This window comes from Phascolarctos cinereus, unplaced genomic scaffold (genome assembly GCF_003287225.1).
Source record: "Phascolarctos cinereus isolate Bilbo 61053 unplaced genomic scaffold, phaCin_HiC Scaffold_5;HRSCAF=322, whole genome shotgun sequence".
Classification (NCBI taxonomy): domain Eukaryota; kingdom Metazoa; phylum Chordata; class Mammalia; order Diprotodontia; family Phascolarctidae; genus Phascolarctos; species Phascolarctos cinereus.
In genome coordinates this window covers 69947225-69968744 of record NW_027555958.1, presented here as the reverse complement: position 1 = coordinate 69968744, position 21520 = coordinate 69947225, and the positions used below count along the sequence as shown (strand labels likewise).

Sequence of the window (21520 nt, the reverse complement as noted above, 5' to 3'; positions counted from 1 at the left end):
ACTAAAGGTTTAAGATTGCTATCATTTACATGATTATAGTCATTATGTGTGTAGTTCTCTTGGTTTGAACTGCATTTGAGATGAATCTTCCCATGTTTCTTTGAATTCCCCTCATTCATAATTTCTTATGACATGATATTTTATTATCTTCATATACCACCGCTTGTCTATTCATTAACTCAATCAATACGCTCTCATTTTTTGTTTCATTTGACAAAATACGGCCTAAAATTTTTGCATGTAACTAGGGAAAAACAAAATTCTAAATAAAAGCTAAAAAATACTTTCTATACTCCCAAATGGTATGCCTTTAATATTAACCCAACAGCCAACCTTCTTCCCTAGTTATATATTTCTTAAGTGGTGATTGGTTTTTAATCTGAAGCATTAGACCCTCCTATGTCAAAGTACACCTTCATGAATTCAAGTAATGAGATAACATAAGAACTGTGCATGGTTCTTTCCAACTGTCACAAGTTTATGTTTTCTGTAAGTCTTTCATTGAGTTAATGTAAAACTAATATTCAAGGGGTAAATGAAGGCTACTTTCCTTTTCTATAAGTATTTTCTTTTCCACGCCCATTCATCCACCAACCTCTTAACCCTGGATTTCTTATTCTTTATTTCCATTGTCTTTCTTGGATTTTTCCTCCATCTATGTTCTCACATACCTTGGAATGTGTAGTACTTTGAAACCATCTTAATAGACTTTCATATTTTATCTTGTTTTGCATACATATCTTATCATCTCCTGATAGACGTCAGCATCATAAGCACGGAACATAATGTTTTTTGGTCTCCGTGGCACCTTTTACAATGAATGTAATGGGCATGCAATAAATGGTGCTTGAACTGCATAGGAATTTACTACTATCATTCAATGCTTTTACTGTTATTTAGTCATGTTCAACTCTCCTTGACCCCATTCAGGGTTTTCTTGGCAAAGATATTGGAGTGGTTTGACATTTTCTTTTCCAGCTCATTTTACAGATGAGGAAACTGAGGTAAACAGGGTTAAGGGACTTTCCCAAGATCACACAGCTAGTGAGTATCTGAGGCTATATTTGAACTCAAGAAGATTAGTCTTCCATGTCTGGCACTCTAACCACTGAGCCATCTAGCTTTCCCATCATTCAATAATAACAGCATTTATATAACACTTTAAGGTTTGCAAAACACTTTACATATATTAATTCCCCTGATCCTCACAACAATTATGGGAGGTAGATGCTATTATCCTCATTTTGCTGCTGAGGAAATTGAGGCATAGAGCAGTTAGGTGATGTGTCCAGGTCATACAGCTAGTAAGTGTCAAAGGATTCAAACTCAGGACTTCCTGGCTCCAACTCCACCATGCCACCTAACTACCTAGCAAGAACATTTCATTTTAACATTTCAGTAATACAAGAACTTGTCTTCCCTTTTAAGCCTAAGAGTAGAGAAGCTTTCCTTAGGCTTTTAGATCTTCTCTAAGCAGAAGACTGGTTTGCATTTAACTCTTTGTGTGTGTGTGTGTGATTTATTCAAGTGATTTATTTTGGTTATATTTACTCATCATAGGAAGAACATATTCTATCTGTATTACTGAGTCAGTTCCCCCACGTTCCATAACTCCTAGTGTGGAAGTATTCATGAATGAAACCACAAATATTTATGTGACTTTCATGAGAACTTCCACTTTGAAAAATAGCTGTGAGAAGCCAGCAGCAGTAAACAGGTAAAGCCAATAAGAAGTTGTTTTTTTTTTCTTGGTAACTGCAGGAAAACAACAAAGAGCAGTGAGTGATTTTTTAGATTATGCCAATGCTTTCTGACATTTTCAAGAATGAGCACATCTTTTATTAAAGTAGAAGAAATATTTTTTTCAGATCCCCACATAGTAGCATAGCATCCATTGATTAGGATACAGTAATAACATTAATTACAAATCTAGATTACTTTTAAATTTATATTTTAGTAATCACAGCATCTACACAGAGAAACATTAATATGTGTGTGGCATTATTCTGTCTATAAAAGGAATACTCACTTATCTATAGAATTGTAAACCCCTTACAAACACCCCATGACCCACAAATTAATAATCACTATCCTTTAGTGTCTCTGTATTTACTGATTGTGGGTAGCAAACGTTTCCAAGTAAATCCTACCCCATGGCCTCATCATGATGACCCTGGATATAAGTTTCTTGAGGATAGAGACTGGTTTTTGTCTTGGCATTTCTAATATCTAGCATAGTACCTCATATAGTGTAGTCACTTAATGAATTTTTTGTTGAATTGGATTAAAAACTATAACAGCAGAATGACAACTCTGACAGTTTCTAAATATAGTCCTGGTCTGTAAAATGTTTCCTCTGCATCTGTAAAATGGTAATAATAATAGCACCTACAGCCCAGGATTGTTGTGAGGATCAAGTGAGATAATACCTGTAAAGCCCTTAGCACAATGCCTAGAACATAGAGATCACTATATAAATGTTAGTTGTTATTATTATTATTATTATTATTATTATTATTATTATTACCATTATTATTATTATTTATTATTATTATTATTCCATCAGCAAACTATATCTGCTATCTGAGTACTAGCCTAAGTCTGGAGAGATTTGTCACTACCAGGCTGCTTCTTAGATATAGGTACCTTTTTTCCCTCATATGATGGAAACAAAAGTAGTCTTTGAAATATTAGGAAAATTAGTTCAAATCCAGCTTCAGACATTTACTCGCTGTGTGGCCCTGGGGTAAGACACTTAAATCTTTGTTTGCCTCAGTTTCTTCATCTGTAAAATGGGGATAATAATAGCACCTACCTCCTAGGGTTGTTGTGAGGAGCCAATGAGAGAATAATTATAAAGTGCTTAATACCATACCTGGCCCATAGTAAGTGCTATATAAATGTTAGCTGTTATTATCATTATTGTTATTGTTAAAATTTTGAATAGGAACTCTAGGTGACTTGTGAGCTGAGCTGAGATTTGAACAGGAAGAAAATACCAAACTGGACAGCATTTGGAAAACTGAGTGTACTTTTAACGGCCCCAGGTTGATCTTTGATACGCATACCCATCTTTTGAACGTGGATTTTCTTCTACGCATGAGCTTTAATTAAAACAGGAGAAATATTCCTTCTGTGGGCAAACAAAACAAGTCTCATCCCTCTTTCACATAACAATGCTTCAAATACATAGGACAGCTATCAAACATCACCTCATCCTCAAAATCTTCTCCTCTCCAAACGAAATATCCCTGGTTCCTTCAACTGATCCTTGTATATATGTCTAGAGACCCTTCAACATTCTTCCCGCCCAGCTCTGAAGAATTTCTAGTCTTCTCTAAAATGTGGGATACAGAATTTAATAGCCAGATGTCTAATACTTCACCCCTTTCTTGACACCATACTTTTATTGTAGCCTGAGATCACATTAAAGTTTTCTTTCCTATTTTGTACTATGTGATGTTACATTTTCAAGTTACTTAAACCCCCCAGATCATTTTCAGATGAACTGCTGTCTAGCTACAACTCACCATCTTGTATTTGTGTAGGTTATTTTTAACCCAGGGAAAGAGTTTTATTTAAATGTATATCTCTTCGATTTCATCTTATTAGATCCAAACATTTCCACAGCCAGTCATAATTTTTGGATTCTGACTCTGTCATCCAGTGGATTAGCCCTCTCCCTTCTCTCTCTCTCTCTCTTCTCTCTCTCTCTCTCTCTCTCTCTCTCTCTCTCTCTCTCTCTCCCTCCCTCCCTCCCTCTCTCTCTCTCTCTTTCTCTCTCTCTCTTTGCATTATCTACAAATCTGGCAAGCATTTCATCCTACGCCTTGGTTTTTTTAAAGGGGAAAAAACATGCATTGTTTCCACGAATATAGCATGAATTTGCCTCAGTAAAATTCCAGAATGGATTGTTAAGTAGGTGGTTTATAACCCCTAGAATTATATAGGGTCTTAGGACCAGCATAACAACTAACTCAATTTCTTTTTTTTATAATGTTATTGTATTGGTTATAATTCAAGGAGATATGACAGACACGGTATCTCTATTTCAGGAGGGCACATGAAAGACTAACAGGTATCCTTACTGAAACAGTAAAGAAATATAGGCTGTTATTTGTAGCTTTGCAGTGGGTTGAAAGACCTTACCAAAATATATCAACTAATGAATGGATGTTGGCCTAAAAGGCGCTCTTCTAAGGGCATCCTCCTGAGCTCTGTCTTTGGTCTTGTTTGGTTCAATATCTTTATCAAAGACAAAGCCTTATCTATAGATATGTCAATTAAATTGGAAATAGTAATTCTCTTGGTGTAGAGAGACTAGAAAGTCCTAGAACTGCTTTGAGCTTCAGTTTACTGATGATAATATTTATAGTACACACCTAATTAAGTGGCAAATGCCTTTGAAAACTCTAGAATTGTACTTCAAAAAAAAATGACTCCACAATAAAGGCCTTTTTCAAAAAAAAATTAGGGGGGCAGCTAGGTGGCGCAATGGATAGAGCACCGGCCCTGAAGTCAGGAGGACTTGAGTTCAAATCCGGACTCAGACCAAACACTTGACACTTACTAGCTGTGTGACCCTGGGCAAGTCACTTAACCCCAATTGCCTAAAAAAGCAAAAAAAAAATTAGGCAACAATCTAGGTAAATTATATGGAAACACCATAATGCAAAACTCTTCACGTTTCATACCACATTACAACAGGCTTCATCATTCCATGTGGATATAGGGTCCCCCTCCCAAACTGAAAACATTATGAGCCTGAATTAACACCTCTTGCACCAATGTTATAAAAGATTTTCCACTGTAGTATCCAAAGAATGTTTGGAAGACTAGACAGCTTGTAAGACACTCTCCAGATCTGGGAGGAAGCTATATTGTATGGAGGCTATATTGTATAGTGGCTCTGTTGTCAGAAGACCTACCTGTGATATTACCTGTGTAACTTAGGGCATGTCACTTGACCTCTCCTGGCCTCAGTTTCCTCATCTGTAAAATGAGGGGGTTGGATTAGATGATCTCTGAGATCTTTTCAGCTCTAGATCTAGTACCAAATAGAATGAGTTTTCTATTACATATAAAAAATTTCTCTCATAGGAGGGAAAATCAGAAAATTTAGGGGAGAAAAACCTGCCAATCTCGAATTAAGGTTCATTTTGTATGCTAACATAATCTTCAGACACCTCAGCAGAGTTTCTTTACGTTTATATGCTCATGTGAAAAGTGCCATAGGCTACAGACAGATGTGCCTATAAGCCAGAGAACAGGGGGACCCTGGACAGAGTCTAAAGACTGAGTTTGAATCTCAGCAAACACTCTGTGCCTTCATCTTCCTCTTCCTTTTCTAAATATTCTGCTTGTATATTTGTGGGGGTTTTTTCTGAATCTAATCTAGCATCAGTTATTACTTTGGCAGAATATTGCAACAGATAGATGGAAGGTGCTGGAGTTGGCCACATGCTAGCTGTGGAATCATAGGCAAGCTACAAGGCCTTTAAGTCTGTAAGACAACGAGTTACAGAGATTACTGATCTGCATTGATGGAGTTTCCACACTGGGAGATCTGGACCAAAAAACCAATTACTTTGATATTTTAATTGATATATGATCTCATTGATAAAAACAGATCTAAATGATTAATTATTACACAAAGGATCTATGGGTGTTCCCTTCATCAAAGAAGATTATAATCCCTATATAATTAAATAGACATACCTAGGGAATTACCTGTACCACAAAGCAGAAAGCAGTTACTTGCCTTGACTGGTCAGATAACTAAGTATCAGAAGAAATATTTGTACCTAGGTCTTCTTGACCTAAAGGCCCAGCATTCTATCCAGTCTACAATAATACTACTTCAGTTTTTACAATGAAACCTTTATGGATGACTGGAATCTTGGAAAAATCACTAAAATGTTGGCTAGAATCAGGATCCAAAAAAGATCAATAAACTCTCAATGGTGAGAACTGCCTCAGGATTGACAAGATTAAATTGTGCAAGTTGTCTTGTCTAACTCTTCATGACTCCATGGACGTCATGAATGGCCAGCACATCAATGGTGACCATAGGGTTTTCCTGACAGATACTGGAGTGGTTTCCCATTTCCTTCTCCATTGGATTAAGGCAAACAGAAATTAAATGACTTACCCAGAGTGTCTGAGGCCAGATTTGAACTTGGATCTTCCTGACTCCAGGTTGGGTATTCTGTCCACTGTGACACCTAGTTGCCCTGATTATAACATAACAGATGCCTTTCTAGGTTGGTGGGCACTTTCCAGAGCTTCATTAACATAGCCTTCAAGAACTTAGGGTCACCTGGGTATAAGTATTATAGTAGATAGAGATCCAGTAAAGGGATCTTGGGCTATTAAGAGATCTTTTATCAAGTAAGAACACTCAGATTAAGGAAGAAGATGGCCCCACCATACTGTGCATGGGTGAGAACACATGTGGAATATTGTGCCTACAACATTTTAGAAGAAACATTCATAGGATCATAGAGCTAGAATGGAAAAAGCCATCTAATCACATTTTACAGATGAGAAAACTGAGACCTAACAAGCTTAAGTGACTTGCCCAAAGTCACAAGTAGTAAGATTCACAAGTGGGCAACAATGTAAAGTCAAAGAACAACCACCACAAAACAGCTAAAAGTGAATGTGATAAAATTACCAAGAATTAGGCTAGCCTCAAAGAAGAGATAAGAAGATATTCCCACCCCACTGCTTTGCAGAGATGGAAAGTACTTGGGTGTGTTACATTACATGTATTCAGACTTTTTCAATGTGTCAACAGTTTCACTGATTTTGTTTCCCTTTTTAAAACTCATATGTGTTTGTGTGTATAATATTGTATTTATATGTGTGTATATATATGTACATACATATACATATGTATATATATATGTATTCATACACACATATATATAGGATGGCTCTGGGAGAGGGAGAGACAGAAAGAAATTGTGGTGATTAAAAATTCTGGATGTTAAAAAAAAGCTATCAATAAAAAATTACTTTTTAAAAACTATCAGAAGTGGACTTTGAACCTAGATCTTCTGACTCCAGAGTCATTGCTCTTTCCACTGTATGTATAATTTTACCTCCTTAACTGGTTCCTGTCATGTAATCAACATAGTCAAGGCTCTCAAAACCATGTTAATGAAAGAACAAGGGATGTTTAACCTGCAGAAAATTTGGGTTTGGGATTAGGGCAGAGTAAGCATGATAACTGTTTTGAAAGTATATGTTGTGTTAGAGGGTAAAACTAAAAACAATGGTTGGAAGTTCTAGGTAGGCAACTTTCAGCTCAATAAGAGGATGAACTTGTAATCTGAAAATTGAAGGGGGGGGGCAGCTAGGTGGCGCAGTGGATGGAGCACCAGCCCTGAAGTCAGGAAGACCTGAGTTCAAATCTGGCCTCTGAGCAGACACTTGACACTTAACTAGCTCCGTGATCCTGGGCAAGTCACTTAACCCCAATTGCCTACAAAAGAAAGAAAAAGAAAGAAAGAAAATTGAAGTGGGGTCAGGAAGGAGAGAGAAGAGAGAGCAGGAAGATACCTGAATAGGCTGCTTTGCTTTGAGGTTTTTAGCTTAGATAATCTGTTAGGTTCCTACATGCTAAGATACTTGATCCTTATTTTCAAGGACCCTCAAATACATGAATAATTAACTTTGTATTCAGGGAAATGTTGCTATATGTTCTACTTGCAAGTAGCAGAGATACCATTAGAGCACATGAGAAACCCTCTACTACAACACTGCCATCCCTTGAGCTCTCCCTTGCAGGCTGGCTGCAACAGCCAACGTTAAGCTTAAAACATGGGGTCACTTCAGCATGACTGCATTAGTAACTGATTTTACACAACATCCTCGCTTTGATTCTAACTGTACTCATGGTGCAGCACCACAATCAGATCTATATCATTCCTCTATCTTCAACTGCGTCGTCCTAGATCTCTGCTGCTTGTGCAGAGTCAATTTGGGATATATGGGGGGAAAAAAACCTTGCAAACCTCAAAGCACTCCGTAAATATTGTCTACTAATAAAAATTTATGCCTTGACAGATGGCAAAGTGGACCTGCTTGGTGTATTTGGTCATTGCAGTGCTGTCCTGGAGAGTTTGGGGTGACCTAAATGGAACTAACAATCTGGACTGCAATTCTGTGAACTCTTTTGATGAATCTTTTGTCCTCCCACACTCCTGGATGCCTTATAACATCTCTGTTTCACAAAGGACTTTTACTCCACATGATGAAATCACAGGTAAACAACAAAGAGATTTTTGTTTGTTTCTGAAATGCACGTGGTATGGCAGAGAAAGAGCACTGAGTTTGGACTCACAGGATCTGAGTTAAAATCCCAGCTCTGCTTCTTTACTACCTCCATAATGTTGGGCAAGTAACTTGCCACCTGAGTCTCAACTTCCTAGTCTAAAAAATGAGGTGACTGGGGCAGCTAGGTGGTGCAATGGAAAGAGCACCAGCCCTGGAGTTAGGAGGACCTGAGTTCAAATACGGCCTCAGACACATAACACTTACTAGCTGTGTGACTTTGGGCAAGTCACTTAACCCCAATTGCCTCGTCAAAAAAAAAAATGAAGTGACAAGACTAGATGATTAACAAGATTCCATTCAGTTGTAGATCTGAGTCTATGAATCTTTTCTTTCAATGAAACCCTTTGATATAACTACTGTTTACACTTGTTATGTTGCTGTTCAGGCATGTCCATGACCCCATTTGGGTTTTTCTTGACAGAGACAGTGGAGTGATTTGCCATTTCCTTCTCCAGCTCATTTTACAGTAAGGAAACTGAGGCAAAGAGGGTCACACAGATAGTGTCTGAAGCTAGATTTGAACTCACAAAAATGAATCTTCATGCCTCTCCACTGTGCCACCTAGCTGCCCTTAATTATGAACTTGTTATGTAAAGATGTAAAATATGCTTTTTTAAAAGGCAGGGGGCATATCATTTATGCCGTAGCAAAAATATTCTAGACAAGAGTTAGAACTGTTGACATGTTACTCTAATCAAAGCTAGGTCCTCATAATTTAACTGATTTTTTTTTTTAGCAGCAGATAGTCTAAAATATGTGTCAAACATGTAGCACAGTGGCTACATGGGGCCCCAAACCAGATTAACATGTAATTGGGAAATATTTATCAAAGTAAATAAAAATACAATAAAACATAGTCATTATATTTTAAATCTAAGTCAACATGTGGCCTGCAGGGATCCTTCTGTATAGTTTAGTGGCCCTTATTTCTGTATAGTTTGATAGCGCTGCTCTAAAATACTGAAGCAGTATGTCTTTGAGTTTCTCTAGCTCTTCCATGAGTGTAACAAGCATCTTTAATTTTGAAGAATGTCTCTCTTCATAAATGTAACTCTGTAAGAAGAATCTCCAAACACTATTGGCTGTTATTTGTAATTGTATTTTATATATATATGTGTGTGTGTATGTATGTATATGTGTGTATATGTGTATGTATATATGTGTATGTATGTGTGTATGTATATGTGTGTATATGTGTGTGGGTATATGTGTGCATGCATGTATGTGTGTATATGTGTGTGCATGTATGTGCATGTGTGTATATGTGTGCGTGTGTGCATGTATATGTGTATATGTGTGCATGTGTATGTATGTGAGTATGTGTATGTATATGTGTATGTATATATGTGCATGTGTGTGTATGTATATGTGTGGGTATATGTGTGTGGGTATATGTGTGCGTGCACGTATGTGTGTATATATATGTGTGCATGTGTGTATATGTGTGCATGTGTGCATGTATATGTGTATATGTGTGAATGTGTATGTGTGTATGTATATATGTGTGTATGTATATATGTGCATGTGTGTGTGTGTGTGTAGTTTTGACTGAGGCAAAGCACGATACCAAACATTTGTTACATGATTACTATGTGTCAGGCACTCTGCTAAACCCGGGGGATAGATAGAAACACAAGGACCATTCTGCCTCTCAAAGATCTCCTGGGGGTAATACAACCAAAAAGGGCTCAGAAAAGTGGGAGAGTGAAGGGTGCATGGTGTAAAAGTGCAGAATGTCACAAGCATAGCAGGAAGGAAATAAAAATTGGCCAACCTGGACCTTTCATAAAAATGGAGGCACCAGGAACTGGCCAATGGGAGAAGGGAGCAAAACAGAAGAATGTTTCTGGGTGAGAATGCAGATGAGGCCTAGAATCCCAGTTGGGAAATGGATGAGTTTCCCTCTTACAGAACCGTGTAACATTTTGGGGAAAGACATGTCAATTTAGTGATGTCGCTGTTTCTTCAGTGACGCTACAAGCTACCAATAGCACTGGATTCAACAGATTCCTGCTCCAGGCCCAAGGCCCTGATGGAACTGCTCCTTTGGGTACTTTTCAAATCACAGATAGAAACACACAAGGCCTCACGTGTAAAAATATTGAGGTATGTAATATTTATTTCTATAAAACTCCTTCATTCCTTAGATTATTCTACTGGCAATATCCAAAAGAAGGAATCATTTTGTTTAAGACATTTGAAAGTTTTTCTTTCGTTCAGAAGCTGAATTGGATGTTTGAGAACATCTTAATATTTTTTTCAAATCACTTTTTTTGTTTTGTAAAACTTCACATTTTTAGAGGTTTACTTAAGTTAACAAATGTTTAAAGAATTTCTAATGCTTGGTTTTCATCAGTCTTCCCCTTTTCCTGAATTAGATGGATTTTCTTTTTCTCAGTACATAGACAACAACTAATTAAATGCTTGCTATATGCTAGGACCTATTAGAGACAATATGGTACAGTGGATAAACAGCCAGGTCTCTGAGTTAGGAACACCTGGATTCAAGTCCCAGCTCTAATGAATATTAACTATATGCCCCTGGGCAAGTCAGTGGCAGATAGCAAGTCCCATAAATTCACTTATCTCTGTGCAAATGATTCCTAGATCTATATATATCTAACCCCAGTCTCTGCTCAGTGACAGAAATGCAGCTCCAACTGCCTCTTGGACATTAATTAGATATTCTGTAGGTATTTCAAACACAACACATCAAAAACAGAATTCCTTATCTTTCCTACCCTAAAACCCTCCCCCTTTCTGAATTTCCCTATTAACACTAAGTGTACCACTATCCTTTGTACAAATGTTCACAACCTTGGAGTGACTTCTCACACATTCCCACATCTTTTCATTTGTACCTTCATATCTTTCATACCTTCCCCTCTCTCCACCACCACTAACTCAGCATCTACCCTAGTTTGGGCCCTTATCACCTCTCACCTTGGCTATTAGAATAGCCTTGGAATTGGTCTCTCTGCCTCTAGTCTCTTTCTACTCCAATCCATCCACCACTCAGCTGATGGGGTGATAACGACCCAACCAAGTCAACCCCTGCTCAGTGAGCTCCCTATTTCCTCCAGGATCAAATATAAAGAACCCTGTTTTGACATTTAATATTCTTCATAACCTGGCCCCTTCCAACTTTTCTAATTATACCTTACCACTTTCCAACTACACTAACCTACTTGCATTTACTTTCCAATTACACTAACCCTACCTCTGTACTGGCTGCTCCCATGCCTAGAATGCTCTACCGCCTCACCTCTGCCTCTTAGCTTTCCTGGCATCCTTCAATACTCAGCTCAAATACTGTATTTTGCAGGAAGTTTTCCCCATATCCTTCAGTTGCTAATGCCTTCCCCTTTGGGACTGCCTTTATCCAACTCTATATATCTTGAAGGTACCTAGTTATTTACAAGTTGTCTCCCTGCTCCCCCCATTAGATTGTCATCTCCTCTTCTTGTCTTTCTGTGCTTAAGCCTTAGCATATTGCCTATTATGTAGCAAATACGTGATAAATTATTATTGACTGACAATCTCTCTCTGCCTCAGGTAACTATTGTCTTAGATTATGTATTGTAGAATAATAGCTGAACTGCATTACTTAAGGGACCTTCTTCATCAGGACCAAAAAAATACACACACACACACACACATATATATATATATACATACCATATAGATAGGAGATGCTTTGAGGAAAATATTTAAGACATTTGTTCTACCAAGTCAAATGCTTTATTAAAGCAATATATAGTGAGATCTTATATCTTCTATACCTTTTTCTTTGATGTTACTATAAAGATAAATTGTCTTAAGGCATAATGCCTTTCTTCAATATGACTGTATTCTCCCACAAAATCACTGAAAAGGGAATAAATGTACATTATTAATCTTGACAGCAGAAATAAATCTCCTTAGGACTTTTGAAGTTGCCATTTTAAAAAAGATAAAAAATTTCTTTAAAACCCTGTTTAGATATTGAATTTTTTAAAAGCTCTGAGATTTGGCATTCTAAATCAGTACAGAAATATTTTGTTATTTTTGAACAATATCAATTGATCACCAAGTGACCCTAATGCCTTTATAAATCCTTGGAAAAGAAAATAACAGACATTGAGCAAAGAGTCTTTGATTCCAGTACCTTGTTCCATTGATTGATGGACAGAGGTAAATTCTTAAAGTTCAGCAACTTCACCTAATCCTGTGAATATGGGAAACATCTTTTGAAGACATGTATTGCTTTTCTTTGGTCTATGCTGACTTTATTTTATTACAGAACTCTTCAGTAAGTCACAGCGACAGCAGCAATAAGCAGTTAGTCCAGACAATTTGGATAGCACCTCCTGAAAGTGGAAATATTCAGTTCAGGTATGTTAAGTTTCTAATATAGCTGCACAAGTAAATTTGATTTCTTCACATGAGTCACTTTAAGAACAATTTGCTGGCATTTATGAGTACTAAACAAGCACCCCTCAAAAGAAAAAAAGAAACTGTTTCTGCCCCTCAAGAAACTTCAACCTAAGGAAATATTACATACATACATGAAACAATTAGAAACCAATATCTGGTGGTATTTAATTAAGTAGTGTAGATGACAAATGCTAAAGGAGATTAGCATGTTTAAAGAGGCAATGGAATCCTCTAGCACTGGGGATTGTGACATGACTTCCCCCGCCCAAACCCCCATGGTTAGTTATAACTAGGATCTAGGCAACCTGACATGGTAATAGCTTGTTATCATGGTGGTTTTTTGGTTGTTTGTTTGCTCATTCTCCCAACCTAAGTCTTGACTTTGGACTTTATATTAAGGCCAGGTTCTGTATGCTTTTGGATAGAATGGCTGGGTTGTGCTTGTCTTGTTTTATGTCTACTTTGCTCCTGCTTTCTTGGACTATTAAGTGTTGTGTTTATTCCAGGATCTCAGAGACACATCAGGCTGAGGATATGCAAGCTTTCAGGGTGCCCAAAGTAGCCTGAACTAGGATGAAGTCCAAGTGTTACCCTCCAGGTCTGAGCTCTGTAAGTTTCTGACTTTAGCTTGGGTTTGAGCAACATAACTTTGGACTTGCCTCTGATTGGAGCTCCAGTAGACCACTATTAGACTCAGTCTACCAGGTGGAAAGCTCTGCAGGTTGAGTGACAGAATGGCAGGTCTCCCTTTAATCTGGGTTTACTGCCCTGGTTATTCTGTTGCAGGCAACATATTGGGCTTGAAGACAGATCTAAGACTCAACTTCCTCCTGTGATCAGAGTTACAGAGCTGCTGTTGGCTTCTGTACTTGTTGTTCACTTAGTACGCAGCAAAAGGCCTGCAATTGCTCCTTGTCCTGGACTGTATACTACCATATCCCCTACCAGATGCAGATCCTTTCTCCAGTTTTCACTGGATCTGGGTTCCAGCACAGGGTAGTCAATGACAGAGCTTCCAGTTGGCACCTGTTTCTACTCACTGCCAAAGGTCAGGCCCCTCTGTCCTAGATCTGAGACCTCTTCTTGCCCCCCTGACACAGTTTGGGACATACCTTTGTTCATTCGCTGTGCTCCAAAGGCTCCATGTAGTCACTCCTGCTAGACCCCATCCCCAGACATCTGTCTCCCTATACCAACCTTGGCTGAGAAAATGATTAAATTTTTTTCAAGGATTTCACAGTCAGGATTTGGTGTGGTCCCTTTTCTAGTTAAGCACTAAGGAAAGATACAGAAAAGTGTCTCTAAGAGATCTGAGGAGAGGGATGAATTCTGGAGAGAGAGAGAGAGAGAAAGAGAGAGAGAGAGAGAGAGAGAGAGAGAGAGAGAGAGAGAGAGAGAGAGAGAGAGAGAGAGAGAGAGAGAGAGAGAATGCTTCAGTCTATATTCAAACATCAGTTCTTTCTCTAGAGGTGGATAGCATTTTTCATCATGAGTCCTTTGGGATTGTCTTAGATCACTGCATTGGTAAGAACAGCTAAGTCATTTACAGTTGTTCATTGTACAATATTGCTGTTACTGTGTACAATGTTCTTCTGGTCCTGCTCACTTCACTCTGCATCAGTTCATATAAGTCTGGGTTTTTCTGAAATTATCCTGCTTATCATTTCTTATACCAAAATAATATTTCATTCCAATCATATATCACAACCTGTTCAGCCATTCCCAATTGATGGGCATTCCCTCAATTTCTAATTCGTAGCAACCACAAAAAAAAAAAGAGCTGCTATAAATATTTTTGTACAAATGGATTCTTTTCCTTTTTTTTATTTCTTTAGAATACAGACCAAGTAGTGGTGTTACTGGATCAAAGGGGATGCATAGTTTCAAACTACTCTCCAGAATGATTGGATCAGTTCACAACTGCACCAACTGTGCATTAGTGTCTCAGTTTTCCCATATCCCCTCCAACAGTTATCATTTTCCTTTTCTGTCAATTATGTGCACCTCAGAGTTGTTTTAATTTGCATTTCTCTAATCAATAGTGATTTTGAGCAAGGTAGAAAATATTTTAACAAGTCAAAATAAGTTCTAAGGTTGGGGAATGATATGAACAAATGGTCAGCAGCAGGAAAGAATAGGATGGATTCAGCATAATGATGAGTTAGCTAGCTTGCTGGGGACATAGAGTAAGTGAGCAGAAGTAGTTTAATAAAGTAAGTCTGGGAAGTTAGGTAAGTAGGCTTTGGGAAGGCCACATTGTACAGAACCTCAATGAGAGTATAAAAGATAAGCAATGGGAACTAACTGAACATTTTTGAGCAAGAGAGTGATAGGATCAAAACTGTGGGTATCAGGAGGATTATGGGATGTTCAGTGAAGACTAGCACCTCTGGTGTGAGGGCTTGCTGAACCCTTTTCTTGAAAAAAATATCCGGCCTGCTCTTCTCCTGTTTAGTTGAACCCAATTTATCTATTTGCAGTCTTTCTAAGATGATAGATAGATAGATCTAAATAATATATTAAAGAGATCTCCACCCTTTGTCCACCCAAATGATTTGGGGTTCCATATTGCTTGAGGGGGAGAGTTAATGGGGGCAGCAATGTTAGCAATAATGTGAGTCTCAACAACAGTTGCTAAACAATGAAGAACCACCGGTTGCCTACATAAATATATTTTAACCAGTGAGTGTATTACCCCTATACAATATTGGCCACAAAACCATAGAAGGGACTTTCCCTAAAGCAGACCTATGCACTATCCATCTTGTCTCACCTTAAGGTGAACCTGAGCTTATAATATCATTATCACAAATTAATACCCCCCAAGTGGGCTTTTCTGTATACATTATGGGTAGCCACATGCACAGCTCCAAATTGCCTCAGTAACCAAGCAATCATGGTTTGGACCAGACCCAGGATATTTGTTAGTATTTTTTGCTTTGTATAAACTCCATGCTTCAGTCCAGAGAGGTGCCTGTCTCCCTTAAGGAACAGGGTCCACTAGGTGCATCACCCCAAATAAATGCCTTTGCTTGATTTGGAGACAGTCTGAGTCTGAATTCTTTCAAGATGACACACGACACATGCCTTTTACCTCATTGTAATATATAAAACATCTATATCTACATATATAAACTTGTTGAACAAAGTTCTTTGTATCTTTCGAGGAATCTTACATAATTTTGATGCATGTATTCAAAGGAATGTTGTTGGAATATAACCTTTAAGGTGGCATTTTGTTGTACCAAATCAAATTATTTTTATAGTAAAAAATAAGCCTAATTCTATTCTTTATATCTTTCAGTAGATTTGTGATTGTAAAAATGAAAATGAAATCTACAGTAGAAAACACTTTTTAAAGCCAGATTATTTCATACTTTTGTCAAAGATATTCTCAAAATATGTATAAATTATTCTTATAAAAATTTCTGTAGATTGGGAAAAGACATATACTCCAGTTAATTTGTTTTTTATGTTCTTTCAGTCACTTTTCTTTGGTATTAGTAAGGACAGATTTTTTTTTCTGCACCTTTGGTGTGTTTCCCTATGAATCAATCTCTCAATGGCATTATCTCTAGCATGGATCTCTTCTATGTATACTTGGTCTACTCCAGCTGCTTTTCATTCTCTTTACTGCCATTTCTACTTTCTCATAAGCATCTTGCATCCAAGCATAGTGGTTCCACTCTGCTTGATGGTGAAAAGTTTGTTATAAAAACCCTTTGCAATTCTCTTCCATCTTTCTTTTCATTTGTCCTCTGTAAATGTCCTCAGAAGGCTTTGTTTAGTATCTTTCACCAAGCTTTATTTAACTAATTTTGTCCTCCTTTACTTCTTTCAGTTTGATGAAGTGATGTTGCCCAAAATCTTCCACCATCCTCCTCAAGACTTTACAAATGAGTTTATTATCTAAACTCATCTTGCTCTTTGCTGTCATATGTCTACACTTGGCCAGTAAGTCAAGTGTTTCCTAATGAAGGCTTTTTTTGGAGGAAATAACTGGAATTGATATCTCTGTCCTCCTGTCTGTATCTCTTTTTTTAAATGATCAATAACTTGTTTAATTCAGGTTAAAGGCATTTTATTTGCATGCCATATCTTTTTGTAATTTTTATTTTTCTAGATTTGTACTTTGATCTTTTCCCCTAATAAGTCAAGAAATGACTATACACATATGATTCAGGAACGAGTTACTTTCTGTTGATCAAAATAGCAATTTCTTTTTTTGTTTGGTTATACTTGATGCTTGCTCCATCTGGCTCCTTCAAATTCTTGTTTTGAAGAAAATATTTGTAACATAGAGGCCTGCAAGTCTTTGGCCTCTCTCCTTCCTTATTTCTGAAACATATTCTTACTATCCTCAACTATTCCCAATGTTTGTAGGAAACCATGAATCTATACCAAGCAAGCAATTGTTTGTTAATTAATTGTGCTTATTGTAACATAATTGAAATAGAAAGGTAACTTTCTAGTCTTGGACTACAATAGGATTAAAGAGAAGGGTATAGATGAAAAATTATAGAGTTAACAAGACTCAACAACCATTTGGATACGCGGAATGAGGAAAAAGTAAAAGTAAAGGGTCACACCAAGGTGTTGAGCCTGGACAGAGGTTGGTAATGAAATTAACAGAAATACAGAAAGAGTATATATCAATTTAATTTGTAGGGTCTTACCAAGTTCTTTGTAGAATCTCTCTACCTTGATGACTCCACAACACTGATGAAAAGACATGATTTCTACCTTTTGGCAAAAAAGTGGTAGACTAAAGGTGAAGAATGAGACATATGTTTTCAAATGCAGCCAATACAAGAATCTGTTTTGGTTGACCATACTTATGTCATATAAGGAAGGGTTGGGTTTTTTTTTTGGTAGGGGAAAAAGAAAGAAAAGTGTTAATTAAACATTAAAAAATATAGAAAGAGAAGAAATTTCAGAAAAGGACATAAATAGGGCAGTGTTCATACCACTGTGTAAAATTTAATATTATAAAAGTAATTTATAATGTTATAATGTATAATGTATGTAAGATATGAGATTATATGTAATAGTAATTATTTTATTCAAAAAATCTCTATTTGTTAATTCTCTGAAATAGAGATTAGTGAATAGGTAACAATTATTTGTATGGTGGTCTTTTTTGCAAATACTTATCACCACCATTAAAATACAAGATGACCTAATAATTTATGTAATGTTTCTTGTTGGAAACAAGGTAAAAGGAAAAATAACATGACACAAAAGAAAGCTACATCCTGATTAGCTGGCAGATTCTTTGAGTTTATTTCTTATAGCTATGCAGCTAGGGAATTCATTCTTTTCAAAGCAAGGGACCCCAAAGTGTTAGTGAATATAATAATTTATTCATACAAGTACAGAAGTAAGGGAGGTATGTTGGAGACCAGAAGCAAGGAAGCTTTCTTTAGTGAGGTCAGGGAAGTACTCATCTGGCACTTATACCAGGGTCTACAGTCCTGGCATGTGACAATGAGTAAGAGAATTGTGCAGTTAAACTTCCCAGATGAGATGAAGGGTACCTCAGTAACTGCAGGTGTGAGAAAGAGTAAAGAGAAACAGCTATATCTGAAAGACAGCCAGAATCTTGAAATACAACATTTATGAAAACCCAAGGAAAAGACAGAGTAGCTTTGGATATCTAAGTAAATCATTTGTGCCAACTTTGCAAATTTGCACAAAAAAATAGAGTTCTTCAGCCACTTCTCATTTTTAATACAGGAAAACGTATTTGTGCATTACTAGATAGGGAGTGGACTTGTGATTTCATTGGCAATAGGGAACTACTGGCTGAGAACTCCCTCTACAAATTCAGGAAAACACCATCTCTGCAATATACTCCCTAAGTTGCCTGAGCCACAGAGAAGTTAAGTGACTTGCTCAAGGTTACACAACCAATGTGTGTCAGAGACAGGACTCAAACCCAAGTCCTCCTGGTTAACTATTCACAACCCATCATACCACCTCTATTGTCTGCATATAAAGGCTAAAGCAATACAATAAATGGGAGAGCAAGTAAGGTAGATTTTTTAGGACAGGCAAAGAATTCTGTTTCCCACTTCAAACACCCTTCTGAAACTGAACCTAAAATAAATACAAAATGCATGAGTAGTCATCTCTAAAAGTAACGTACCCTAAGAGAGAGAGGGTGTGTGTGTATAAATGGAGTATTGAGATGACAAGAGTGTCTCTTGAAGTGTAATTAAGGTAACAGTTAGCCAAGGTCTACTCAGCAGTATCATAACATGTCAGTAAGTCAACACACATTCTATGAAGTGTTTACTATGTGCCAGACAATGTTGCCTATCAGAAAGGTGGTTATTTACATGGATTCTGAAATCAGGAGAGCTAACGAGTCTGAATTGGTCAGTGTGTTTTTAGAACTCAATGGGTCTCTTGTCAATTTGGCTTTCTTTATTGTGACATGGAGGCAAGATGAGACAAAGGCCTGGAGGCTGGAGACAATAGGAATGGAAATAAGGAAACAGATGTAAGTGACTTCAGAGAGACAATCAACCATAGGAAAAACACCTTTAAAGTAATGTTAACAACATGTTACTAGCAAAGCATTCTAATATTCTATTCCTTTTCTCATTTGGCTTTGATTTCAAGATACCAGTACATCTCGTGATATGTTAAGCCAAATCTTCTCCTTGATATCCTTTTGCTATGCATCTTGCCTGGAGGAGACCAAAGTATTTATAAGCATACTCATTGTCCATTGGCTTAATTTGACCTGTACATAAACTTGAAGCTTTCAATCTACATCTTTCCATAGAGCACATTAAGAATTTTCTATTTATCCAGTCCAAATAACATTTTGATGTCATTGGAGAAAGAATGCATCAACTGAAGAAGTGTTTAATATGTTTTCCAATGGATCCATGACACGTGTTTTTTATTTCAACCAATTTGGAGATCATATATAGTTCTATATAGGAGAGATGATAATGAATTTAAGGCTAGGCAGAACCATAATGGATTTAACCATCTCCCTGAACAATGCCATGTTTTTTATTAGTTGTTCTTAATATGATTGTGTGCTGATATATTTCAAGAAGAGAACAAAATTCCATGTAACAGTAAATAGTTTTCTCACTGTTATTACTTGGATCTTTTTTATACAGGATATCCCAAAGGTCTTAGGGAAATTTTAAACTACTAAAATTTATTATTTATTATCTTATTTAGTCAAACTATTATCACAGCACTAAATTGCATTCAGACTTTTGGGACACTGTTCATTTACAATACACAAATAAGCAATGGGTACAAAACTAAGGCAAAGGGTTAGCAGTAATCATCAAAGATAGTATAAATATTATTTATTTTGAAGTGGCTTCCTTGATTATCACTAATAATAAGTTAACCAATTCTGGAAAAAAAATTTGGTATACCTTTTTTTGTTCTGCAGTCTACATATCATTGGGGTTTTTTGCTTATAGTTTTTTTGTGAGAAAAAATCTATAAATACTTTGGATAAAGTTCATTAAAAGCTTTAACTGACCTATAAAAAAAGACTTGACAATAGATTCCATATGTTGGGGGAAGGGGAAGATAAGGAAGAAGGAAGAATCAAGGATGACTAAAGTTTTGAAAGTGGGTGGTGGATGGTGATGCCATTAACAGAAATAGGGATTGTGTGTGTGTGTGTGTGTGTGTGTGTGTGTGTGTGTGTGTGTTTGGTTGGCATGGGAAGAAAAGTTTACTTTTGACATGTTCAACTGTGGCACAAAACAATTTACACAAATTTCTTACCTCATGTGTAATCTGGCTCTTATTTCCTTGGCAGAGCAACTGTGTTTCAAGATTTGGATGAACCTGGAGTTAGTATTAAAAGCCAGACTCTCCAAACCTTGACAGGATCAACTAAGGTAAATGCATATCTTAAAGCTTCAGATACAATCTAGAACTCTGGGGAAAAGGAAGAATGAGATTAAGTTGAATCAAGGTTTTCTCTCTTTCTTAGCACACATTTATCCAGAGCACCTACACCTCTTCAGGTTTAGACATGGTGGCCCACTTGTAGGAAGGAGGCACCTGGGCATAGTGGGAACTAGCAGACTGGGAGTCAATACCCCAAGGTTTTCTGCCCAACCCTGTTTCTGTTAAGGGTACCACCATACTTCCAATAATCCATATTCAGACCCTTGATGCCATAGTAGACTATCTTATCTATTCTATTTCCATAACGTAGCTCACATTTCCTTCTCTCCATTCTTGTGCCCCCAGTCCTAGTTCTGGCCCATATTGCATCTCACCCAAATAGTTGGGATAACCTCTTAATTAGTTTCCATGTCTCCAGTCTCTTTCCACTACACAGTGGCTCAGTGGTTTCCCCTTGCCTCCAAAATAAAGTACAAAATTTTGTACTTCGTAAAAGCCCTTCAGAATCTGCCTCCAGCCTTCCTTTTCCAGCTTCTTGTTACTTTCCACACACTGTCCATCAAACTGACCTGGCTGCTATTCCCCTTAGACATTTCTTCTCCCATCACTGTGCCTCTGTTCAAATTGTCCCTCTAACCAAGAATGCACTACTTTCTTGCATTGGCCACAGAGAATCCCTAACTTCCTTCAAAGCTCAGCCCAAACCCTATGTCATGCATGGAGCCTTTCCTGATATCCTCAGTTGCTAAATCCCTCCCTCCAAAAATAGATTTTTATGTATTTTGTATTTAAGTTTCTCTATGCATATTTTCCTCCAATAGAATGTAAGCTCTTTGAGAACAGTAGCCATTCCTTGTTT

At 37.2% G+C, this 21520-nt stretch overlaps 1 protein-coding gene across 2 annotated transcripts in view; it reads left to right on the top strand.

The window, feature by feature from the left end:
- LOC110217359 (putative ferric-chelate reductase 1) overlaps nt 1-21520 on the top strand; it is a 53739-nt gene that overhangs the window by 4001 nt on the left and 28218 nt on the right. For both annotated transcript variants that reach the window (XM_020999744.2, XM_020999760.2), the window contains exons 3-6: nt 8074-8272; nt 10313-10449; nt 12626-12717; nt 20567-20648. In XM_020999744.2, the coding sequence (XP_020855403.1) occupies nt 8074-8272; nt 10313-10449; nt 12626-12717; nt 20567-20648 (510 nt within the window). The remainder of the gene's footprint in view (nt 1-8073; nt 8273-10312; nt 10450-12625; nt 12718-20566; nt 20649-21520) is intronic.